General features: G+C 37.5%; 2 protein-coding genes across 3 annotated transcripts; both read left to right on the top strand.

The window, feature by feature from the left end:
• Positions 1–1,423: 1,423 nt before the first annotated feature.
• LOC135684470 (protein IWS1 homolog) lies at positions 1,424–13,730 on the top strand. 2 transcript variants are annotated; one of them, XM_065200049.2, is made up of 16 exons: positions 1,424–2,447; positions 2,733–2,868; positions 3,793–3,862; positions 3,993–4,032; positions 5,474–5,657; positions 7,121–7,163; positions 7,454–7,483; positions 8,083–8,154; positions 9,106–9,188; positions 9,382–9,433; positions 10,191–10,268; positions 10,599–10,716; positions 10,984–11,098; positions 11,427–11,471; positions 12,355–12,481; positions 13,013–13,730. In XM_065200049.2, exons 1-16 carry the CDS (start codon positions 1,763–1,765, stop codon positions 13,136–13,138), a joined length of 2,004 nt encoding a protein of 667 aa, XP_065056121.2. In that variant the 5' UTR covers positions 1,424–1,762; the 3' UTR covers positions 13,139–13,730. The 2 variants fall into 2 exon arrangements, with proteins under 2 accessions (XP_065056121.2, XP_065056119.2); XM_065200047.2 differs by having other exon boundaries at positions 1,426–2,447; positions 2,730–2,868.
• A 4,834-nt stretch (positions 13,731–18,564) lies between these two features.
• On the top strand, positions 18,565–22,948 carry LOC148957550 (uncharacterized). Its single transcript, XM_089115121.1, has 2 exons — positions 18,565–18,613; positions 20,408–22,948. The coding sequence occupies exon 2, from the start codon at positions 22,025–22,027 to the stop codon at positions 22,943–22,945; it is 921 nt and encodes a 306-aa protein (XP_088971247.1). The 5' UTR covers positions 18,565–18,613; positions 20,408–22,024; the 3' UTR covers positions 22,946–22,948.
• The last annotated feature ends 3,764 nt before the right edge of the window (positions 22,949–26,712 follow it).

The raw sequence follows: 26,712 nt of genomic DNA, 5'->3' as shown, positions 1-26,712 counted from the left end.
GGATAATGAGACGTTAAAGAACATACTGACCCTAAAATAACACACAGATATTCTATCTTGAGAACAGCTTATGCATTAGCAGAATGTCTTTGCTATGGACGTAAAAACTGCAAACTTCATTCGACTCTATGTATGAAGAGCTAAACCGGTGCACTTTTTTCAGACGTGGCTTAATTCTAAAACGGCAATTTTCAAAGCAACTTCGCAATGCACGACTGTGCTTTTGCTTTTCTTTACGAATTCTCATATTTTTTGATGCGCTAAGTTATTCATTGATATTTACGATGTTCATTACGACATACTATGTAGGATTCATGACGAATTTCACTATACAGACCTAGTTTTAAGGTGCAGTGCAGTGACAAGCAATTTGTGCATAAAAAACGCTTTGTGCAGTGAAAACATAAAGTTAATAGCCTGTACTACACAAATAAACATACAATGAAGATGAAAACAAAACTGCTTGCTAATTATGTATTTGATTTCAATTGCGTAGATATTAGCCCAGTTTTCTGTCGAATTTTGTCAAATGATATTTTTTCATATGTATTTCCCACAGGAGAAGACAAAGCAACTCTGAGTGGAAAAATGTAAGAAAAGAAATGCTAAGAAATGTAAAATTTTAGCTTTCAATGATTAGTTTATTGTTTCTTTAATAAGTTGAAGATGTAACATATATTTGGATAGTTTGAATGACTTCTCAAAAGAGTAATCACAGAATCTCCTGTTTCTCCAGTTACCGTTGATAAGACTTCAATGGAGTCTCTCTAAAGAAGTTTTCTTCTTAAGCAAAAGTTTTCTGTGGCAAAATAGCTTTGTTCACATTTATAGCTCACATAAAGGGCATGGTCTGATCTGACAAGCTTTCTGAGGGCCCCCACTCAAAAATGCCTATTTTTATCAAAATGAGCAGTGACAAATAAGGTATTCAATACGGAATTGTCTAGTTTCCATACTGCTCGACCTGATAGTCATAAATAAGCATGATTAATGGTCATAAATTAGCATGATTACCATTTCAAGTAAAGGGTTAGGGTATAGGGTAAGGGTTAGGTTTAAGGTTAGGGTTAGGGTAAAATAATTACGTTATCAGGTCGAGCAGTATGGAAACTAGACAGCTCCATTCAATACTACGTAGAAAAAATTAACATGTATTAACATAATTTATTTGCATAATCAAAAATATTGACAGGGAGGAACATGATAAGAGTTTTTTTAAGTCTGAACATTTTTAAGAACACAAGCTCAGAATTTCTCCTTTCAAACAAACGTTATTAACAATTTCTTGTATTTTACAACTACCTGTATGAACCCAGAGGGGCGTCTGTAGTTTTTGAGTTCCTGGTGCTAGTGCTGCGGGGTTCTTAGCATCTGACCATCTGTTTGACAATGAGATGGTATTGAACATTGGTAGCTGCGGTGGACCCATGAGAGACATGCGCACCGCGACAATAATACTGAATCCAATATGGCGTTCTGCTGATTGATTTGCTGTCTGAGTTGTGTTTCTTCCTCGTCATATATAATTGATTTCTTCATCATTTTAGTACAAGCATATTGGTATAAAATATTTTGATATGTTCTAGGAAAGATAAATCGATAAAGGTAGTTATTTGACCATATTGTGGCATATGTAAGCACGAAAACATAATCGCAAGAAAAAAGATTGACAGCAGCAGGTCAAGTTTTAGGCCACTAGTTTTGGAGTGTAGTATTGTCCAATTTGATATAAGTTTATTTAGGCAATTTTACAGTTAAGAGTATGGCAAGTAATGAAGAATATGATGTCGAAGACATAACGCCGTCAAATTCGCCTGATAATGACAGTGATGAGGACGAAGATGATGCTGTCCCGCCACGTCCAGCAGGGAAGAGAATCGCGCACAAGGAAATGAGAAATATCGATGACGATGTAGGACAAGAAGCGGCACCGGTTGAAGGCGAAGATCAAAGCAAAGATTTTGAGAATGGAGATGATGATGAAAGGCCTAAAGATACAAGTTTTGAAGATATTTCTGGGGATGAGGAAAATGAGGCATTCAGTGCTGGCGAGGAAGAGTCAGAAGATGACCAAGCCGTCACTGGATCACCCGAGAACAGTGTCAATATAGCTGATAAAGAAAGTGATGTGTCCGACAATGAGGAATCCACGCAGGTTGATGAATCAAAGCATTTATCTGATGTAGATGACAATAAAGAAGAATCCCCAAATCTTAATGAAAACACAGAAGAACAACAAGATCATACTGATGCTGATTATATTGATGCTCCAATTCCATCTCCATTCAGTGACATTGGTGACATTTCAGGAGCAGAAAATGCAATGATCACAGACATTTTGAAAGAAACCAACCGAGCTGATCATATATCTCCTGAACTTGAAGGATTTGCTCATAGTCTTGAAAGTACAGATGTTTCACTACCAGTTGCTTCCCCTAAAAGCAAAAGTAAGTTCACATGGAAATAATATAATGTGATTATAACATTAATATGATTTCTCTTTAGATACAATCAATTATTGTTAGTTTACTTACTGATTATTTCTTTCATAATGATAATGATAATGTTAATTTACAAATAATGAAATCTAGACGTTAGCACCAAATTGGTTGAAGATGAATTTAGAAGTTTACTGTGTTTATTTAATTTTCATAGAATGTTGATGTTTATAAGCTATGACATGATAATTTGTCAATCATTTTCACTTTTATACATTTGTTATTTTTCAGTAGAGAACAAAGAAGAAAATAAGGGTACAGAATTACCTGAAAGTCCAACTGAACCAAAAGAAAGCACAAATGAGGAAGAAAAAGATAACAAAAAGGATAATGAAAAAGATGAACAAGTTCCAGAGGGACAGGAGCAAGGGTAAATGATAATGCTTGAGTGATAACCCTTGGTCCTCTCTTGCTAGTTGTCTTTATAAGGATTCAATATGATAGTGATTTAAATGAAAGGTCTTGGTCAAGAAGTATATTACGGTTAAAATGAATGGGATTCCTTAATCTTCCAGGTAACTTACAATTTGAATGTTCAATTCAAATCAAATGCAATTTAATACAGTCAGACGGAATCTATAAGTGTTTTCAAGTTGTCTTCAATACCATCAACCTTGGTTGGTAGATGTAAGCTCTGAAGGGGGGGGGGGGGGGGGGGTTCTTGGCTAAGTTTTTGGTAGGGCTCTGCACATTCAAAGTGGTACTGTGGCAAGACTAATTTTAATGACAACAATACCCTTGGCTAGACCAATTTCTACAAAAAGTACACCCTCAGCATAGTCTGATATTGAAAATGGATACCCTTGGTTAGATTCATTTCCAAGCCATGCAAGTTAACAGATATCTCAGAATTGTTGGTTTGAACTGGGAAATGTCAAAGGTTGATTTGTTTCATTTGCTAGTTTATTATAAACAAAAGTGGGGTGTCAGGAAGAAATTCATACTTTCAAAGACCATTCCCTAGACTAGTATGTCAAATATGATATCCTTGGCTTGGCCACAAAAAGTATACCTTTGACTGGACTAGAAGACTGAAAAAGAATTACCCTTGCTTGCAGAACATCCCCAGGTATATTCACTATAGAAGAGAAGAATCACGCCTCCCTCCTTAAATATTGCATAGCCCCAAGTATCTTTTTTAAAACTGGTCACATTTTTCTGATCACTTTGAAACTTCTTCTTTTAAATGAACTGTTTTTGCCTTTTTTAAATTTCAAAAGTGTATTTTATGCATATTTTTGTTAGTAAAAGTTTCTTTATTGCGTATATAATTATCCTTGCAACTTTCTTTCAGTGGTGGTGATGTTGGTGGCTTAATAGCAGACATCTTTGGAGACAGCGATGAAGAAGATGAGGAATTTGAGGTTTCATAACAGTTTTCATTTTGCTACTGTCTTCTCATATTTTTGGTGTTTCCAATATTTGAAATTTTGCCTTTCCATTCATAATAAACCTTTTAAATAATTTTTATATCAACATTTTTCATCTTCTTAGGGCTTTGGAGAAGAGGAATTAAAAACAGAAAGAATGAAATGTAAGTATTTTGAGCCTTAAAAACATAAGCCTGACACTGACCTTTGTTTTGACAACCAAAACCTCATTAACATAATTTATATATATATATATATATATATATATATATATATATATATATATAAGACTCTGTGGGGACCTGCTTCTAGCATTATGCGAAGATCACTGCGCATGCGCTGTTTGAGCACTCTGGCAGGGTCCCACAATCAATCCGTTAAACTGCCTTGTTGCTCTGACAGCATGGCTCGGGTTGTGTCTCAGACAAGCTCTGTGCTGCACTGACGAGCCCACAAAGGGCGAAACAGTACTGTCTGCAGATTGAGTATATATATATATATATATATATATATATATATATATATATATATATATATATATATATATATATTCAATAGCTCCTAACTTTAAAGTTCTTTAAAAATATAAATAGATACTCAATAAAAAAACAACTTGGTTGACGTTTCGCTATAAGCTTCTTCAGAATAACTAACACATACATCTGGAGCGTAAAATAAGGAATACGGAACAAAAGAACAAAAAGTAACACATTTTACAAGCAAGAACAATAATAGCTAATTTAACAACATAATGATAGTTTCTAAGCACAGCCGGAGGTGAGAAAAGATGGATAAATACAATAGATAAAAGAACAATAGAACAAGTGTGATAGCAGATGGTATAGCATGCAGAAAGGTCCAAGGAAAAGGAACGGTAAATGCTGTCTGTCCCAAAAAAAAAATAAGAAACTAGGTAAATAAATATAATAAATATAGAATGCAAAGAAAAGAAAGAAAGTAGATAGAAAACGTGGAAAAAATAAAAATAAAAATAAACAAAAGTAACAAGGAGAAAATAAACAAAAAGATAGGAAATAAAAATAAAACTATGTGTCAACTAACCTAATATTAAGGCCCCGGGGCGCAAAAGTTTCTAACTTATACTGCCAGAAACTTTCACGTATCCTACCATTCCCATTAAGTCTATCTATAATAGTAACTTTTATATCTTCGAGAAACCCATGATGATCCTTCCCTGCAAAATGCCGGAAAAAATCAGCCTGAGGTACACCCGAAGAGCCCCCGATAAGCTTACGATTGCACGCCTTGTAGTTATTAAACCTAAGCCTAAAAGGCGTGCAAGTGCTACCCACATACTGTACACCACATACTTTACATTCCATAAGATACCCCCTATATATATATATATATATATATATATATATATATATATATATATATATATATATATATATATATATATATATATATAAGACAAAAGTGAAACAAATTGATTCATAGCTGTGAACAAAATGCTGAAGTTTTTGGATAAAGCAACCATGTTTTAAAGGGTCATCCGGAGGTAGCCAAATTATAGCAATATTATACTTCTTTTCATAAACTGTAATTTTATTGATGTTTATATTCATTGCTGTTGCTTTGCAGTGAAGTCACGGGCCATCATATCAGATGACGAAGATGATAGTGATATTGATATTGCTGGTCCTGAGCAGGGTGGAACTGCCCCTGAAGCTGAGAAAAAAGATGATGCTGAACAGGAAATCGGGAGTGTACCGATGCCTGAAGATGAGGAAAGTAGCGATGATGATAGACCATCCGACAGACCAGAGTATGGTTTAAGTTTTTCAGTTATTTTATAAATTTGTTACCATTTATTTTGAATGTAAATACAGTTTAAGAATGGCTTTGAAAAAAGCAAACATTTAAGTATACTAAAGCTTTTCGTCTGACGGTCTTCAGAATATAAAACAACAGAACATAGATCAATTTCAATTTCTAGATGTTTTGGTTGAAAGTCTGGCACTGGATTTCTCACCAGTGTATGCTGTAAACCCCCATTTTTGGGGTTTTACACTCGATGAAGTTTGTTTTGCCCAAAACAAAGGAAAATCAACTTCATTAAAATGCTTGCTCATAGGGCACTGATGATTTGTTCCAAGTCTAAATTCAACTCAGAATTTGAACAACTGAAAATGATTTTTCTGGAGAATGGCTTTCCAGAGGATGTCATTTCGGTTTACATTAAGGAGAAAATCGCAAGTTTTTCAGCTAAAAAAAATTGGGGGATAGAATAAAACAGTATGTCCCTTCCAGCATTAGAAAAAAACTCTTCCCTAAAGAGAACAGCCTTCTCGTTCTTGCAGATAAAAAGGCTAGTAAAACATGTGATTCCGCTATGGGGGAGCATTACTGAAGAACCTAGAGTGTGCAAAAAACTATAATGGCAACATGTTTTGGATAATTGGCAAAGCCCGATCTTCATCCCATCCAGTAGTTTTGGGATCTATCTACATAAATATGAAAAAGCTTTCGTGTAGTCAGAAGGAGTTCGTTTTCACCTCAGGACTCCATTGGTAACAATCTCGATAGGCAAGCAGTTTTGGGATCTATCTACATAAATATGAAAAAGCTTTCGTGTAGTCAGAAGGAGTTCATTTTCACCTCAGGACTCCATTGGTAACAATCTCGATAGGCAAGCGGTACTGATTGGTCAACCTCAACAGTGTTAGAGTGTTAGGCGAAAATCTAAAGCATACTCAAATGTTTGCTTTTTTCAAAGCCATTTTGAAACTTTTGTACCTCAAAAATATTGTTGATAAATACAATTGCTTTTTCTTCAAAACGATGATATATTAGCTATTTGAAGTGCCAAAAAAGGTCAACATACATTTAAGAACAACTGCAGAAATGCTGTTATACCAATATGATAAACTCTATTAGCCTGCAGGAGATATAACAATATATAATTATTAAACTTGAAGAAATATGCATGGGTCTATTAGAAATATGCATGGCTCTATTAGAAATATACATGGGTCTATTAGAAATATGCATGGGACCACAAAGATCTATTAGATATTACATTTGATACCTTTTCTAATACACACAGTATACATAAGAAACTTATTTAATCAGATGCTGTTTTCAATCTGTTCTTTAATATTAATAAATTTCCTTCCTGAAAAAGATAACTTTTAAAATCAGCCTTTAAGATCATTTGTTTAAAACCCAAAGTACAAAATTGAATGAGAAAGGTGAGGTCTGGCATATCATTTTGTTTCTATCTTTTAGAATGATATCAGATTTTGACCTAATGATGCAAAGAAAAAAGGAGGTATGTTAGGCGATTTCTAAATAATAAGGGGTCTTGGAGACTTTTTATTATTATATTGAATTCAGAATTTTATAAATTTTCCTATATTTACAATTAAATCAAAGTAACCAGCTTCACACTTCTATGATTGCATTTCATATATTTTTTAATCAAATCATAAACAAAGAAAAGCTATTATTGCAAAAATTTGGATTTGAATAAATGAAAATATTAGAGGAATCTCTAATGAGATTTACATTGAGGTTTCATTTTCTTGTTGTGGAGAATTATATGTAAACATTCCTTTACAGGCTATGAGCAGTCGCAGACGAAGGAAAAGGGTACAACTAACTTTCAAATTATACCAGTTCATTTCTAAATGATTTGACTGCAGGAAGCATTGCCAATTATGCAGCATCATCCCAAGTGGAAATCTATTTAAAAATTGTCTCTTTGAATTGATTGTCTGAGAACTAAAATGCATATAACTAGCCATATAAAAGGTGAATCTACACTAACGTTTTATTGTTTGCTGAGGTAGGTTGATGTCCCAGCCAGGAATTATGAGGCCTACATATATCCTTTAGGTTTTGAGCTTTATAATTTTCAAGTGACTATTTTTAACAACATATGTTGCCTGAATAGAAAAAATTGAGAAGTTTGATTTGCTTAACCCAGAAATACCCTTGGGCTAGATTCTACTAGATTTGCAAGGAGCTTAAGCCACTGCCTTTTTGGTTTAATTTTCTTCAGACTATTTTTTAATTTTGTTCTGGATGTACAAGGTCTTAATATACGTCTAAAGGATCTCACTATTCAAACGATAAAATGGCAAAGAATGGACCCAAATTGGATGCTTGGGACCGACCATTGCTTAGATAAACTTGATTGTTTGTAATGTCATCCACCTAATTTCAACTATTTTGAATATGATTCACAGGATTTTGAAATAATTAATGATAATGACGACATTATTGCTGCAATGATCAGGAATATGAGAGAAGCTGCAGAGGTATGCTGTTTTCTATGATTTTGTTGTTGAAAAAAATTCTTGCATTTTGATATTATGAAAATAGTTAATCAAGATTAAGTAGATAACGACTAGAAAACATCCTGCTAAGTACATTTAACGTTCCATTTTTGTGATTTCGATTAAGTTCCCTTTTTGCAACTCTTGCTTTTGAAATTTCTAATGTTGTTTTGTTTCTTTTTGTCCAATCATTTCCTTTTTTACAAAACCGTACTCAAATATAATTTCAAATAGTCAACAGACGACTGTATTCCGAATAACCATCTTTCTCACAAGGATCTTTCTGAGCGATTTTCTTCCAAAAGGGTGAACGTTAGCTTTACTTCAGTTGGTGCATTTTTTGACTACCAAACTTTACATTAAAACACATCCCTTCAAATTATAGAGATGATGTTTTCTAGTTGCAAATCGGTTAAAGCAATTGTGTTCAGTTTCACTTCACTGTGTTCTATTTTTTGATTTGTTGATTGTATTTCACAGACATAAGGCATTAAATTTCATTGTATTTCCTAGGTTTAGCTATTGCATGAAATTAGCTTTCTATTCCAAAGAAGTTTTTTAGAAAAAAAATTAAAACAATATATAAAATTAATTGTGCCTTACTCAGTGGCAAAGACACATGATCATCTAGTTCCCACTGCAAAAGGCACCTAAAACCTAAAATTATTTATAGACCAATTCAAAGGGGGGACCAATTGAAATCCATCAAGGCGAAAGTATCCCTAGGGCCTATCAATGAGTTCGAAATTCCCAAGGTTACGTTTTCCCTATTCTCGACCTACAAATTCACAAGTACCTTATCTCAATCCAAAAATTTGATTGATATTTCTAGTCTGTGTTTGATTTGTGCTGCTGCAACGTAAAGCCTTGTCCACCAATTTTGTCAAGGTTATTATAGATTAAGGAAGCTTTTAATTAATTTCTTGTTTGTAGGAGGATCGTTTGTTGAATCAGGCTGGACGAGCAGCAACAAAAAAGTTAAAAATGCTGGACAGTGTTGTATCACATTTGAACAAGTTAGTTTCATGATTTATGGTTTATCCAAATAAACACATTCCTTGCCAATTTCCAGTCATCATCATCATAATCAAAATAATTGTTTCCGTTGCTATTGTCATTTCTTAATTTGTTTGCATGACGCAAGTCGTTTCAATAAAATTGCCACTTAATTAACAATTATGGTATTGAGTCTCGAGTGTCTTCTTTTAGAGCCGACTTGCAGCATACTTTTATTGATGGTGGCGTGCTACCTGTGATGAAGGTATTATTCATCTTTTTCGGTTGCTTTGCTTGTCTTCATGTACCAGCCTGTTTGTAATTGATACTTTCAGCTCACCCCGGCTGTATTGTTTAGCCGCATTCATAGTAGCATAAATTGCATTCACAAAAACTAAATTGCTACTAAATTACAGCACAATATAAAAAAAGGAAATTTTGGTGCAACTCGATCGAGAGTAGCAATCAACTTTTCACAAATCTTAAATAATACAGTTTAGAAGCTAGAAGTATATTGAAATTAAAATTAAACAGTTCTAAGAAATGGTAAAAGCACACAGCTATGCCCCATGTATAATTTTGACCCCTATTTATTCAGTTAAAATCTAATTTAAAGCAGCGTGCTAATATGCAGCATCAAACGTAGTGAATGCAAGGAATCTAAGCTAGGGAAAGACGCCTTGTTGCAGATGCCTCATTATTAAACATATCAATTTGGAAAGTCTTGTGTCATCTATTTCATCTATGCTTATTATTTTGGGCTTCAATTATTGAAACTAGTTTTTTATTCACATTTTTATTTGGCGTTGTTTAAATAAGTGATTTTCTATAGCAAGTACGTAGAGGGTTGATAAAATTCAATCTTACGTTCCATCTCAAATTCTATCTCACAGCTCAATCTCACAATCGTAACCAAACAGTTCAATCTCACATTCGTATTAAACCTAAAACTAGCGAAGAATTACTTCAACAATTCATCGTATTGTTTGTTTAATTTATTTACTGAATCTTCTTTTTGTCAGGAATGGCTTTCTCCTTTGCCTGATAACTCCTTGCCTCATATAATGATTAGGAAACAGTTTTTAAAACTACTTTCAGAGGTATGCAGTTAATTCGTTTTGTTATAATTATGCTTAATAATGGTTCATATTTAGCAATATATTGATAGATCGTTTTTATTAACTTGACTAGCTCCACGTATTGGCAAGTTTTTTTGGTTTATCAAATACTGATTAAAACTTCTGAGATGGTTATTGTTTATCCATCTATAATGCTTGTTTTTTGTGTTATTTATGTTGTTTTTTCCCACCTTTATCATCGTTTACTTCGCAATTGAACACACAGACCCTTTAAATGTAAATTTATTTATAACCTCTTGTATATTATCAATGTAACATTATGTATATAACAATGGATATGTTTATTAACAGTTCCCAGCACTAGATTCGGGTGCGCTGAAAATGAGCGGCATCGGAAGGGCGGTCATGCTTCTCTACAAACATCCAAAAGAAACAAGAGAAAACAGAAACCTTGCTGGAAAAATAGTTGGTATGTACCTGCTTGCTTCATGGTACATTGAAAATAGAAACTTGAATAGTTTTAACATTGTATAAAAAGGCCTTCGTTTTCAAGGTCTGTGATTATTTGTAATTTGGAAGCCATTTCTGCAACAGCTCACCGAATTATGGCCATGCTTGCATCTAGTTGTTTTTGAAAGCTTGTCTCCATCAATTGGAATCAAACTGACAGTGAACCTGCAAGAAAAAAATAATTAAAATTCTATAAGCACTAAATGTTGATCGTTCGATTTTCTAGCACAATGGGCAAGGCCCATCTTTGGAGTGCAAACTAATTTCAAAGATGTTAGCAGAGAAGAGAGAGAGGAAAGAGACAAAATAAATGCAGTTGAATACAAGAAGAGGAGATTAAGGTATTACTGTTAAATTAATAAATTTATTAAAAAGTCGGTGCAGTTTTTCTCTTATTATGCAGTTTCTGGACATTAGCAGCTGCATCTTCATTTCATTTTCATGAAACTAACAATTTGAAAATACCAAATCTGATCGAATGTCTTTGAAGTTATTGACTCTTTCCACCGTGTCATTAGCAAGACTTTGTTTAAAAACTATGAAATATTAGTGGGTATCAATAATTGTATCTCAAACTTTGATGAATGACGTATATAAGCCTATATTCGTGGTTACACTGTTTCTTATTTTGCTCTTTTTCGCACGTTTTCACGGCAGTTCTTGTTCTAGTTCTACCGATGAGTATGCTGGGGACGGTTCTCAAGATGAGAAAAGGTATACACAGTTTGTCTATGTGCTATGCTTTGGCATTGTAAATCGCACTGAGGCATATCATAATCGCATGCTTGGTATATGTCTAGCTACCGTATAGGTTCAGTTGGGTTGCCGTATTTGAACTTGCCTTTACCGTAAGAAGTATTCCAGCAGTGTGCTTCTGTTGCATCATTGTTGATAGCAAAGTTCACAGCCCGAGATCCAGCACCCAATCTTTCTTTAGATTTATCTTTGGAAGTCATCAGACATGCAGGTGATATAATTTTAAGAATCAGTCCTAGGTCTCATTTTTTAAGGTCTATTTTTAGGCCTAGGCCTATACCGGAGGGCTGGAGGGGCAGCTGCCACTCTCGTTATGTTAATTTCTATTAGAAAATATTAGAAAAATGAAAGCACCAGCACAAACACGCAAAGGTTGAAAAGTTTATCTGTGACAAGGTTGCCCACAAGAGGGGGAATGGCAAAGATATTAATAAATATACAAGAGCCTGTACCCTCAGAAGTACTCCAGAAACCAAAGAAGGATAAATCGGTATTAAAACTTAGCGGGCAATCAAAATTTTCAGCCAGCCAATTTATAACAACCATGATTTTTATAAGTCAAAGTTTTGTGTATAAGAACAAAGCCATTTAATACCCATTATATATATGAATATTTTCGTCAACGTTTTCTCTATATTTAGAATCATTGATGGTAGAAAAACTCAGCTGTATGGTTGGCACATATTCATGTTAATGTTTTATTATGCTCCCCCACCCTCATAATAAATCGCCCCCCCCCCCAAACCAAGAATACTCGATCATGTTCGTAGAAAAATTCTACGGTTTGCCCTCAGCATCAGCATTAAATTTTGATTTTGTTTTACTTGTTATCATCCTTTAGACCGCGAAGACCTGGTGATAAGGGATTTATTGTAAGAGCCCGTGTGCCGAGACCATCAACAAAGGATTACGTCATAAGGCCAAAATCAGATGTCGGTGGTTTAGGTGATATGATGGGGACTATGAAGGTTAGTCATTTCGCATGTTTCTCGCGAGCGCTGTTGCATTTTAAGCCGAATGTATAAATAGGATTGGATGTCATATTAGTTATAGTTATATTAGAATTTATTCATTTAAATCCGGGAATCATTCACTTAAATCCCTGAATGTGTTTGCTCGAATTTCTGCATCTGCTGACTGTGCACAATATTAGCAGTTAGTCTACAATACGACTGGACAAGCTACTTTGAATAAATCGCGCGCTGCAGATCATGGACATTATTCACGGTGTAAGGCAGATATCACCGTCGGATTAATGTGCAATTTTCTGATTGAATTGGGGGGGGGAGGGGTTCAATGTTAAGGTCACGGGAGAACTGAAATCGGGTAACGGGTGCAGGGACTTGCATTTGTAAGTCAATCAGAGCACGATCGCCAGTTGACTTGTGGTTGCAAATTTTTGTGGCGTGGCACAAGTTGGATCCTTGGTAGCACGCAAGCACTACACCTTTATTTTGTTTTGATTTGCTCCTGATAATGTTGTCTCAAATTTTTTGCAGAATTCGAAGAAATCAATGGACAGATTTGAAAAGCAGATGCGAAAGTTTAAAGATCGCAAAAAGACGGGAGGGTCGGCCACGAAAGCTGTTTCAATTAGTATAAACGGTTCAAAAATGGCTTTATGATACATCTGTGAAATCCATAGTCAAATTAAGTGGGCCATTCACCAACTGATTGGTGGTGTTATCAACATGCTGCACGCCTCATATTGTGTAGAATTTTGATGAAGCATGGAAATCTATGAAGCTGGCTAATGCACATGGTGGTGATAGACAATTGAGAGAAGGCAATAGATTGTTGCCTTAAAAAAGACAGCCTGGTGCACTTCTGCGCACGTGCAACTATTTAATGCTGAGAAGACTTTTCGGCATACACTCTCTGAAATTCTTCGTAGGAGAAACTTCGACGTTATCAACTTTGATAGGCTCCTGTTTTAATTCCAGGAACTTGAAGCAATTTTAAGCTCTCCGCGATAGACTTTATTATTAAATGATATTGTGCCTGCTTGCTTAAACTTAGAAATTTTTAGGGTTTTACGCAATTTCTCTATTTTGTTTCTATGACCTGTCTCGCAGACTTTGTATTTACAGAAAAAGTACGAAACACCCAAAAATGAATCGATGCAAAGTAATTTGAAGTATCTTTTAGGATTTAAATTTAGTTTTCATGGATTTATTTAAAGGATCGAAATGACGATGTTTATTTTGCATGCAAAAATCTTTTCTCGGTTTATTCTTTCTCGATTTTTTCAAAAGGTTTTTCTGGTTTTTTTCTACCAATGCATCAGTTATCAAATGTTCCAGCCTTCATCCTTCTGGTCTGCTTCCAGGCACTGTCTTAAACAATAACCCGCCCCGGGCCCCGCCAAAAACTTGCAGTGTGGAGATCAAGTGCTCGCAAGCAACAAAGAACTAAATGCATTGGTAACATGGTTTAAGTGGGGTATAAACTTGTTTTGTTTTAACAATGATTATTCCAACTGAATTTAACAAAGATTATTCCAACAATCATCGAGAAATTGATATTTCCAATGCTCGTGTTTTTGTAGAACACAAAAATTTTGCATCAGTTTAATCAAGATTAATTCCATCGCGGGGGCCCCTTAGTTATGATAAACAACACCCTAATCTCAGGAAAAACATTTTGGGCTTTTGGTGCATCAGCCCTTGTCTTGCCTGAGCAATGACGCAATTTTATGGTCGGTGTTTGATTCCAGGGAAAAAACTGCCTCAGTTTTTTACCCCGCCACAAAAAACATGACAATGTTTACACCCATCAAACACTGACTTAGAAAAACCTGTAACTGGAGGAGACTCTTGCCCTAACCTTACTAAGGGAGGAGGTTATTGGTGAAGAGAAGCGGGGAGAGAAAGCAAGAGAAAAGAGGTTTTTTTTTCTTTGTATGTTTGCCCACGACAGCAAACGCTTTTCGTTGTATGTTTGCCAACAACAGCAAACGCTTTTTTTTGTATGTTTGCCCACGACAGCAAACGCTTTTCGTTGTATGTTAGCCAACAACAGCAAACGCTTTTTTTTGTATGTTTGCCCACGACAGCAAACGCTTTTCGTTGTATGTTTGCCAACAACAGCAAACGCTTTTTTTTTGTATGTTTGCCCAAGACAGCAAACGCTTTTCGTTGTATGTTTGCCAACAACAGCAAACGCTTTTTTTGTATGTTTGCCCACGACAGCAAACGCTTTTCGTTGTTTGTTTGCCAACAACAGCAAACGCTTTTTTTTGTATGTTTGCCAACAACAGCAAACGCTTTTCTGCCACACGATTGCCAACAACAGCAAACTCTTTTCTTCTGTATGTTTGCCAACAACAGCAAAGGTTTTTTTTAAGTGTGCATGTTTGCCAACAACAGCAAACGCTTGTTTTTGCATGTTTGCCAACAACAGCAAACTCTTTTCTTCTGCATGTTTGCCAACAACAGCTAAGGTTTTTTTTTTGAGTGTGCATGTTTGCCAACAACCGCAAAATGCTTGTTTTTTGCGTGTTTGCCAACAACAGCAAACCCTTTTCTTCTGCATGTTTGCCAACGGCAGCAAACGTTTTGTTTTTTATTTTTTTTTTATTTTGCATGTATGCCAACAACTGCAAACGCTTAATATTTTTTGTTTGTTTGTACTTATAAATTTGCATTCTGCCAAGAACGGCAAATGTTTTGTTTTATTTACATGCTTCTCAACAGCTGACAACGCTTAATGGTTTTTTTTTATTTATATATATATATTTGCATGTTTGCCAACAACAGCAAACCCTTTTCTTCCGCATGTTCGCCAACAACAGCACAATGCTTTTCTTTGCCTGTTTGCCAACGACAGCAAACGTTCTGTTTTATTTTTCATGCTTGCCAACGACAGCAAACGTTTTGTGTTTATTTTACGTGTTTGCCATCAACTGCAAACGCTTACTATTTGTTTGTTTGTTTGTACTTATAAATTTGCATTCTGCCAACAACAGCAAATGTTTTGTTTTATTTACATGCTTCCCAACAACTGAAAACGCTTAATGGTTTTTCTTTTCTTTTATATAGACATTTGTATGTTTGCCAAACAACAACAAACGTTTTGTTTGTTTGTTTTTTGTTCACGTTGCATGTTTGCCACCAAGAGTAAAGGCATAACTAGACTTGTTATGGCGACAACAGCGGACGCTTTTTTTATGTATGTATACGTATGTATAGCCCTGGCAAACTATCTCCATATTTTATTTGAATATAGAAACCATAGCAAGAAAACATTTTGTATTTACTATGTGAATTTCCATAATCGCAGCACACTATCTCCATATTTCATGTGAATTTGTAAACCATGGCAAAGAAGACTTTGCATTTGCCATTTGAGTTTGCGTAAACACAGCAAACTGCCACTATTTTTACCATTGCAGTTTGCATGACAGAATAATTGACATGTTTGCATTTAGCAAGAAACATCACCACAGTAAGCTATCTAGGTATTTTCCGATTTATATTGCAAACATTGGTTCTGCAGATTCAGCTTATATGTTTTAGATTCTGCAGATTTGTTGCAAAGCTACAGTAAACTATTCTACATTTACCAAGTGAAGTGTGCCTAATGTTAGTAAATTCATTGTAAAATGTAAAAGAGATTTGCATAACTACAGCAAACCAATCCAAGTTTAGTATTAACAATATAGCACGTTTTACATTAACCAAGAAGTTCGCTCTCAACAAAAAGGCTTGCCTAAAGTAGCAAAATACAGATTGCTCAAACCAATCAAATTTGCACCAGAACAAAAGGGGGCACACAATGCATTCATAAATAGGCAATAAAAACAAACATTTGATGCATTTGCTGATCATGATTAATGAAAACAGAGAGCAAAGTTGCCAGCGCATTTTTTCTAAATTGTTTAGCTCTGCTGCTATACAAATGACATCAAAATACCTGTATTACACTAAGTTTTTTTTGTTTTTTGTTTGTTTGTGTGTTGAAAATATAGCGTGTAGTTAGTTGGAAGTTTGTTGCCATGGTGACTAGTGGCACTTATAATAATGTAATAAGATATCTTCTAAATGCAACAAAAGCTACTATTTCAGCATACGGAAAGCATACGGATTAAAAAGCAAAGTGCAGAGAAATGTCCACGTGCCTCAGATCCACTCTAAGTGTTCCTGCACATTCTTGCAAAAATCCCTAAAAAAATCTTTTTAATTATTGTAACCAAAAAGGACGTTCACCGAAAACGAAACCGAAACCGAAGGGCATGGCCGCAGGAATTTTCTGAACGGGGTTTGTTTTGTCAATAACCACTGGGCACAAGCCGGCTCAAGACGGCCCTGCTTTTTGGTATCGTCTTGCTGTAGGCAATATTTCCATTTTGTTAGGAAGAGTAATCAAAGGAATAGACTAATTGGGGTTATCTAAAAACAGTAAACTGGCAATCAAGATGTTTCAAGGGGCATTGCCGAGACCACAGTGTTTAAAATGTTATTATGTAACTCGAGCGAAGTTTTGGTGCCAGACTGAGGTGAACACTACCATGAGGGCCCACTAAACAAGCAATGTGATATTACCAAAACCATGAAAACAATCCTTAGTCAATTTATTGATTCATTTGATTATTGATTTTTGTTGAAACAAGATCAAACTGATATTCGAACTTTACAGGTGTGCTTGCGAAACTAAAGTATGAAGGTTAGAACACTGGGAGCAATATTGGGCTCGCTAAACGTTTACTATGACCATACTGGCAGGTTTGTTAAACCACAGTATGACTGCTTTGAACGGAGGGCGGCAGTGTGATGCAGCCAAAGCAAGGGCCTGCTAAATTGTGTGCAATGCCGATGGGTGTCACTTAATTGGATCTTGATACTTTTAAAAGGCTAAAACAACTGATCCTAGATGGACCATGTAACGTGTCCAGAAACTTTTGCTGGCATGACTGTACAATTTTATGCTAGCGTTAATTTCCTCCACGTAAATATAAAATAACGGGGCAGTTTGCCACACACCCCTTACGCCAACAATGACACAACAAAGATACTATTCGCTATTGAGGGGAATTTAGAAACGGCGTTTGTTGAATCCCAGATGAATGGAACCAAGGACGCCTGCGCCAGGAGAGCAGCTAGGGCAGTTGCCCCTGACCTCGCGAAATTAAGCATTTTTCTTCTTTTGCCTATTGTACGGGCTATTGTTTTGCCCTTTTTTCTCTACGCTTTGCCCCTGTTGCCATCTCTGAGTACAGGCATCCCTGCCTTGGACAAGAACATGACAGGGTAAATTAGTTGAAAGAATAAGAACAAATAACAACAAGCAGGTATTCGAGGTGGATGCGTTTGATTGGGCGGCCTGGCATGTGGCTTTACCGAGAGGCAGTACTGTGGTCTTTGAATACTGCCCCCTTATTTAGTTATATTTATGGTGGAGATATGAAGCTCCAGGGTTGGTATGATGAAAAGCGGCAGGAAATGGTGGATCGAAAATTAAAAACAAATAACCTACAAACCATGCTACAGCCAATGTAGAAAAAAAATGCTGGTACAACCTTTTCTCTGGAGCCCGTGATAGAATCGAGATGCAGGGTAACTGAAACTGTAATAGCAGTAGACAGCAGCCACAGGAGCGCTTGACCTGAACTGCTACAACTTTCGATAACTCTGCCAAGGCCTAGCAACCAGTACCTGCAACTTTCCAGCCATGCTATGACAACAGTAAGCAACGGTCGAAATCATGACCATGATCAGCGTCCGGCCATTTGACGGTAGGACTATGTCTTTTATTAGCGGGTTTTAAATAGGTTACGCTTTCGCAGAATAGTTCACTTCTCTACAGAGAAAACGCGTACAAACAACGCGTGAGTCTTGCTGCAAAATATGACATGACCCTAGCTGCATCGCTGTACTTAAACAAATATGCCAGGAAAAGACCACCTAGAAAATACCACAAGGTGATTAGCAAATAGCTAAGGTAACATGATATCCACAGCCTACTTAGGAACGTGTGGGACCACCCGATTCTAGAAAAGGGGAATCTGCGCACTTTCCCCGCGGGTATTAACTCGAATTAAACGATTAATTCCCATTTTAAGCCGACTACATAAATAAGATTGGATGTCATAATAGTTGAAGGTATATTAGAATTTATTCATTTAAATCCGGGAATTATTCACTTAAATCCCTGAATGTGTTTGCTCGAATTTCTGCATCTGCTGACTGTGCACAATATTAGCAGTTAGTCCACAATATTACTGGACACAGGGGCGAAACTACCGGGGGGGTGTGGGGGTGTGTGACACCCCCCCCCCAATCCAAAAAATAGTCGATTTCGCAGGGCAATCGAAGATTTCGTAGGGCGCAGCTTTATTGCCACGCAGAAATGCCACCTCTGAAGTTCTTGAAGAGCCGTTTAGGAATTTTGAAATGGAAATATCGTATTTGTTATGAACCTCCCTTCCTGATATTGCATTTTAGAGAACGGAACAGGTATGTAAGGAAAAGCTCCGTTATTTGCAAAGCGAAAGCATTTCTTACCGAAAGTCATAGCCAATGGATGCAATGATTGATGCATATGTTTATGAGGGCAAGGTTGAGTCATGCAAATTAATTTAAGTTGTAAATTATTTTCATGACAAGCACGGCGTCACTTGGGGGGGGGGGAATAAGGGGCTGAAGTCCCTCACTTTGGTCAAGATAGGAATTTTTTTATCATTTTTTCTATTACTTTTTAACAGTGCATGAACTAAAAAACATAATAAATCGTTATAATACCGATTTTGTTTCATCTAATTGCTAACTTTTTCACGTATATTTTTATTATTTTTCTTTTATTTGCATTAATTCAGTAAATCATTTTCTGTATCATTGCAATGTTTTAATTTTGGATGTGTAAACATGGCCTTCTTGATACAAGAAACTGCACATTTCTGTTCAGGAAAAAAAATTCTCCCAATCAAAACAACATTTTTCTCTGTCATTCATAACTACGTGCAATCTGAAACGAAAGGTTGCCGTTTCTTTCCTTCCCAAACGTCTAACACTAGAGTTTTAGCATGACATCCCCCTCCCTATTTTTCCCAATAAACAATAATATTTTCAATAAACAATCAGTTCTTTTAGCACGATAGTATTTTGCTAAATTTTTGTCTGAAAGATGCTTTTTAGCCCTTTTTACAAGGTATAATTTCAAAAAAATTTCTTCACGTCGGACCCAACCATAGTGGGTCCTCCTACCTCCTACCTAAACTCGACTCTGGGTTAAATTTCGTTGCGCTGTCTACATCATGTACCCCCCCCCCCCAATTAGCTGTTTATTATCTTAATTTTGCAAACCAACATTAAATGAAGTGAATATAAAAAAACAATTTACGCTCACGTAGAGAAATAGAAATTTCATAGGCAATGAAGTTTCAAGTTTGTTTTTATTGCTTAGAAGTTTGTCCTTGGTAAAGACCAGTGTACACTGGTAAAGCTTTCACTAGTAACCTATAGACAAACCGTTGTTACGAGGTCTGCAGGGCACCACTCAGTTTTGCAGGGCAGAAACCCTTTTCACCCCCCCCCCAAAACTATTGGCCAAGTTACGCCCCTGACTGGACAAGCTACTTTGAATTAATCGCGCACTGCAGATCATGGACAACGGGGCATTATTCAGGGTGTAAGGCAGATATCACCGTCGGGTTAATGTGCAATTTTCTGATTGAATTTGGGGGGAGATGGTTCAATGGTAAGGTCACGGGAGAACTGAAATCGGGTAACGGTTTCAGGGACTTGCATTTGTAAGTCAATCAGAGCACGATCGCCAGTTGACTTGTGGTTGCAAATTTTTGTGGCGTGGCACAAGTTGGATCCTTGGTCGCACGCAAGCACTACACCTTTATTTTGTTTTGATTTGCTCCTGAAAATGTTGTCTCGAATTTTTTCCAGAATTCGAAGAAATCAATGGACAGATTTGAAAAGCAGATGCGAAAGTTTAAAGATCGCAAAAAGACGGGAGGGTCGGCCACGAAAGCTGTTTCAATTAGTATAAACGGTTCAAAAATGGCTTTATGATACATCTGTGAAGTCCATAGTCAAATTAAGTGGGCCATTCACAAGCTGATTGGTGGTGTTATCAACATGCTGCACGCCTAATATTGTGTAGAATTTTGATGAAGCATGGAAATCTATGAAGCTGGCTAATGCACATGGTGGTGATAGACAATTGAGAGAAGGCAATAGATTGTTGCTATAAAAAAGACAGCCTGGTGCACTTCTGCGCACGTGCAACTATTTAATGCTGAGAAGACTTTTCGGCATACACTCTCTGAAATTCTTCGTAGGAGAAACTTCGACGTTATCAAATTTGATAGGCTTCTGTTATAATTCCAGGAACTTGAAGCAATTTTAAGCTCTCCGCGATAGACTTTATTATTAAAAGATATTGTGCCTGCTTGCTTAAACTTAGAAATTTTTAGGGTTTTACGCAATTTCTCTATTTTGTTTCTATGACCTGTCTCGCAGACTTTGTATTTACAGAAAAAGTACGAAACACCCAAGAATGAATCGATGCAAAGTAATTTGAAGTATCTTTTAGGATTTAAATTTAGTTTTCATGGATTTATTTAAAGGATCGAAATGACGATGTTTATTTTGCATGCAAGAATCTTTTCTCGGTTTATTCTTTCTCGATTTTTTCAAAAGGGTTTTATTTCTACCAATGCATCAGTTTGTAAAATGTTGCTTAGATCTGATTCTCAGGACCTTTTAAAAGGCAGAGGATGGCCAATAAATGATGCGACGTAAATCGGTTAAATCTTTCCTTCTTTTCTTTCGATAAAATCGTCCCGGCAGCTACATTACTTGCATGCTAACAACGGCATAATAATTAACGCGTGACATGGGCATAATTGTCACGAACCCTCCTTTGTACGTTCCTTTTACCCCCTTAGGCCCGTCTCCGCAGCTTGCTTACATTTTCCCCGTAGACCCATTCATTTTAGGATCTTCTGTTTTGCATATCATTATCCTAGGCTACCCCTGGCACGCACGTAAGCAAGTCTGCTTCACATCCCCTCTCTTTGTTTTGTTTACAGGTGCGGGATTTTCCCAGGATTGTTAGACCGTAATGCCTAGTTTAGTCATCGTTGTTTATTTCGTTTTCCTTGTATCACAGGTATCATTTACGTTTGTTTTTATTTAGTTTAGCGTCATTAAGCTTGTTTTAGCATACCTATTCAGCCCTTCCCTTCCTTTCCCATGTTTTCACGTCGTACTTTTTACGTATTTCATGTCGTTAATGAAACTTGCTCATTATTTTCTAAATATAGATCCTCTTGCTTTAAAGTATATATACAGCATGTAAAGTTTGAATGGGAGGATGAGTTGAAGTGGCTCAAAGAAGTACGTGAACTTTCTGTGTTTGTGCTATCTTGGTTATACCTTTAGTCTTTAAGGACTACTGTTAGGATAACTTAAGTCTCGGTGTGTGACATTTTATGGTGACAGTTGAGTGGGATTTTAACTGAAATAAACGTTTCAACGAGCCCAAAAGGATAGAAAAAAATGGCACACAGAGATGAAAACGAAGCCGATGCAATTCACGTTGCCCCTCAAAGACCAGTGCCAGTTCCTAGGCCTAGGAAAACGATTGTCGATATCCAGCCTTTTACTGGGAGGGACAATGAAGACATAACAGAATGGATGATTAACTGGGATATTGCAGCAGTGGCAAATGGGTGGACCGACGAGAACCAAATTCAGTTGATCCCAGCATACCTGAGTGGACGAGCAGCCAGAATGTTTTGGAGAATCCCTTTAGAAGAAAGACAAGACCTGGAACAGCTAAAGGAATCCTTAGAAGATCTTTTTAATACAGAGGAGAAGAAGTTCCTAGCTCGACAGAAGCTGCAAGAGATTGCCCAAGGACCAAAAGAATCAGTTGCAGAATTCTCAGAGAAGATCGACAAGTTGGTGATTAAGGGACACGATGGCTTGGATAGCCTTGAAAGAAAAGATCGCATAGCGTGTGAATTTTTCATTAAAGGCCTTCGCCCGGAAATAAAAGAAACAGTGTGGGAAAAGAGCCCTCGTTCGTTCCAAGAAGCGATTACCGCAGCAGAGCGCAGAGAAGTATTTCTAAATTCATTAGGAAGGAAATCTCGCGTAAATACGATCTCTGATGATGTTATGGCAACCATCCAAAAATTCAACGAGGAACGGGTGAAAAGCAACGAAGAGATCTGGAAGGCCATACAGAACCTCACAAAAGCGGTAGAGAGCCTTGCCTCCCAAGCAGCCAACCAAGCCCAACTAGCCTCACAAGAACCAGTTGTTGCACTTCAACCCAGTCGATATCAGGGAGCTAGACGACCACCCAATGGACATGTTGTGTGCTACCGTTGCAACCAGCCAGGACACATTCAACGAAACTGCCCTCAAGCCGCCCCCCGGAGAAGTCAGCAGCAGAACACGAATCGATCCTGACTCATAGAGGAAGAAAGAGCCAGTGTGGGGACTCCTGTATTTTCACAGAACATGGACATCCCCGTTGATTTGAATTGTTCATTGAGTTCGAGGTTAGCGAAAGAAGGAGTTTGGGTCAGAGGTAAAGTAAATAATGTTGATGCTGATATTTTTGTTGATACGGGAGCCAAGTACACAATAATTGATTTTGATTTTTGGAGAAAATTATGTTTTGATAATAAAATTCTTGATACGCATGTTTGTTTAGTTGGTGCTGGGGGAAAGAATCTTGAAGTTGTTGGTGAGGGTAATGTTTGGTTAGAAATTGGACACCAATGTTTAGAACTGCAAGTAATTCTTGTAGAAAATTTCAAATTTGATTTTTTGTTGGGTAATGATTTTTTGAAAGGCCAGAATGCAATAATTGATTATGGAAGGAAATTGCTTATGCTAGGGACTGCTGAAATTCCTTTTGAATCATTGCCATCTGATTGTGTTGCCATTTTGAGATCTGTTGTGGTTTTGCCTGTAGGGGCACCTGTGCGTGTCAAGGCAGAATTGGTGGGGAATCATTGTGGGTTAGCTTTGTTTGGGGAGCGACAGCTAGTTAGAGCTGATGATCGAGTTTTAGTTGCCCCGGTTGTAACAGAAGCTGATTCCAATAATTCTGTCTTGATCGAGTTAGCTAACACGACTCGCAGTACAGTATCTTTACAGCCTGGTACTAAAGTCATGCATTTGCAGCCGTTTATATCAGATGTGAACGCCATTCATGATGATTATGCTGCCGAAAACATTTCTGAAGTGCCCATTGAAGACCTCAACATCGGACACTTGTCAAGAAAACAACAATCAGATCTGCTTTCAGTCCTAAAGAAACACCATGTTTGGCCAACATCGGGACAATTGGGGACAACACACCTTGTAGAGCATCCAATCGATGTGCAGGGAGCCTATCCAGTCAGACAACGGCCATATCGTGTTCCAGAGACGAAACGACAGCAAATACGAAAAGAGGTGGAAAAGATGCTACTTTCAAATGTCATCCAGCCTTCATCCAGTCCGTGGAACAGTCCCGTACTTTTGTTGGAAAAGCCAAATGGTGAATTTCGATTCTGCGTGGACTACCGACGGTTGAATGCCGAGACGAAGAAAGATGCCTACCCCCTTCCGAGGATAGATGAAACATTGGACGCCCTGGGAAATGCAGCTTGGTTCACAACGCTAGATCTGCAGTCCGGATTTTGGCAAATTCCAGTGAAGAAAAGCGACATCGAAAAAACCGCGTTTGCTACCCATCATGGACACTGGGAATTCCGTGTAATGCCATTTGCCTAGCCAACGCTCCCGCCACATTTCAGCGACTGATGGACCTCGTGTTATCTGGGTTGCACTGGACACACTGCCTGGTATATTTAGACGATATTGTGGTTTTTGCTGCAACAGAAGAAGAGCATACACATCGACTGAATCTATTCTTGGAAAGAGTTGCGAAAGCCGGCCTGACGTTAAAACCCTCAAAGTGCCACTGGATGCAAAAATCAGTGAAGTTTCTTGGTCATATCGTCTCGTCAGATGGAATTTCCGTGGATCCAGCAAAGGTGAAATCAGTAAGTTGTTTGCCATTACCTCAAAATTCTACTGATGTTCGAAGTTTTCTAGGACTTACGTCCTATTACAGACGGTTCATTCCAGAGTTTGCCAGCCGTTCAAAGCCACTAGCTGACCTCACGAAAAAGAAATGCAAATTTGTGTGGAATAAAGATGCTCAAAAATCATTTGATGACCTCCAACACTGTCTAACGTCAGCCCCAATTTTGAGGTGCCCATACTTCAGTTTACCGTTTAAGCTGTATACAGATGCATGCGAATATGGCATTGGAGCAGTTCTCGCCCAAGACACGCCTAATGGTGAAGTGGTAGTTGCATACGCCAGTAGATTGCTGAAGTCCTCTGAAAGGAAATATGGAGTTTTGCAGAAGGAAGCATTGGGTATCGTATGGTCGCTAAAACATTTTTACCCTTACCTTTATGGCCGACATTTTTTAGTTATTACCGATCACAGGCCCCTGAAATGGTTAAAGACAATGACTGCTCCGAATAACCTATTTGCACGATGGATTAGCGAGATTCAAAGTTACGATTTCGAAGTAAAACACAGGCCAGGCAGACTTCACTCAAATGCAGATACATTGTCGAGGTACCCTTTAGCGGGAGAAGACAGCCGGGAAGCCAAAGCAGTGGAAAGCCCTGTATCCCCTTGCCCCTTGAAGGAAGAAGATGACGTCATGCTGGTAACAGACTTCAAAACGCTACAAGAAAATGATACGTACGCTGGGGCACTGATGAGACTCTTGAAACAAGGAAAAGCACCTGATGATATGAAACTTGCTGCTAAACTGGAAAGGGATAAGGAATCGTTCTTTCTGGGAGACGATGGATGTGTTCATCGAAGATTCAAGTCAAAACGAGGGAGAACACAGGAACAATTTGTGGTACCAAAATCAATGGTTGGTAAGTTGCTCGTGAACTCCCATGATATACCTATTTCAGCACATCCAGGGTTTTACAGGACATATAAGAAGATCCAGCAATCCTATTTTTGGCCTACCATGAAGACTGACATCAATCGCCATGTAAGACATTGTGAGGAATGCGCCAGATTCGGAGCGTCGTCAAAACCAGCTCATAAAACGCCGATGAAATCGATTGTTACAGAAAGGCCACTGCAGATAGTCGCAATGGATTTTGTAGGACCACTGCCAATGTCAGAACAAGGAAACACATATGCCCTCGTCATGGTGGATCATTTCACACGTTGGCCAATTGCTTACGCTGTAGAAGACACGGAAGCAGAGACGGTTGCACGAAAAGTCAGCAGTTTTATACATACCTATGGATGTCCCGAAGAGCTACTTTCAGACAGAGGAAGTCAATTCACGTCAGAATTATTGAAGGCATTATGCAAGCAGTTAGGAGTCAAGAAGATCTACACCTGTGCATTTCGACCCTCTACCAACGGCCTAAATGAGCGCTTGAACGGGACACTTTTCAATGCAATACGAATCTATGCCTCTGACAAGCCATCCACTTGGGATCAGTACCTCGATGCTGTGACCTTCGCCTATAGGACAACACCGCACTCTGTCACCCACCATACCCCTGCGTTCATGATGTTTGGAAGAGAGTTGAATTCGCCTGCCGACATGAAGCCCCCGACACGTCTTTACACAGACGATTTCCTGAAGACAATGCAGAACGAACGCCAGCGTGCATATGCAGTCGCCAAAGAGTTGGTATCAGACGAACAACGCCGCCAGAAGAAAAATCATGACAAGCATATTAAGCAACTCAATGTCAAACAAGGAGAAAAGGTATGGCTTCGAAATTTTATTGTTAAAAAAGGGACGTCAAAGAAATTCCATCAACCATGGACAGGACCATATGAAGTGACAAAAGTGATAGGTAGCAACAATGTAGAACTCCTAATGCCCGGGAAGAAAAGGGATAAAATCAAAAGAGTTAACATTGAACAGGTCAAGCCAGCACGAGAGATTGATGGAAAACCGGATCAAATTGTAAGGGTCCACGACAAGTTGCGCTCAAGAATACCGGGACAGAGACTCGTTACAAGGTATTTTGTAGAATTTAACGATGGACACACTCAATGGATTGCTGCAGACTTCGTTCCAGACAAACTTCTAGAAGATTTCAATGCGAAGAAATAAACTGGACTATACGTAATTTTTTTTTATAATTAGATAAGATTAATACGGTATTTTACCTTC

Source organism: Rhopilema esculentum, chromosome 21 (assembly GCF_057945365.1).
Source record: "Rhopilema esculentum isolate cy_ngs chromosome 21, ASM5794536v1, whole genome shotgun sequence".
Taxonomy (NCBI): domain Eukaryota; kingdom Metazoa; phylum Cnidaria; class Scyphozoa; order Rhizostomeae; family Rhizostomatidae; genus Rhopilema; species Rhopilema esculentum.
This window is presented reverse-complemented; position numbering and strand designations above follow the sequence as displayed.

Excerpts from the sequence above, each read along its gene's own strand:
- LOC148957550 (XM_089115121.1), top strand. The coding sequence starts at position 22,025 with ATGGCACACAGAGATGAAAACGAAGCCGATGCAATTCACGTTGCCCCT.
- LOC135684470 (XM_065200047.2), top strand. The coding sequence starts at position 1,763 with ATGGCAAGTAATGAAGAATATGATGTCGAAGACATAACGCCGTCAAAT. Across the intron at positions 3,863-3,992 it reads AAGAAGATGAGGAATTTGAG|GGCTTTGGAGAAGAGGAATT; the intron begins GTTTCATAACAG and ends TCATCTTCTTAG. Across the intron at positions 11,472-12,354 it reads GGTTCTCAAGATGAGAAAAG|ACCGCGAAGACCTGGTGATA; the intron begins GTATACACAGTT and ends ATCATCCTTTAG.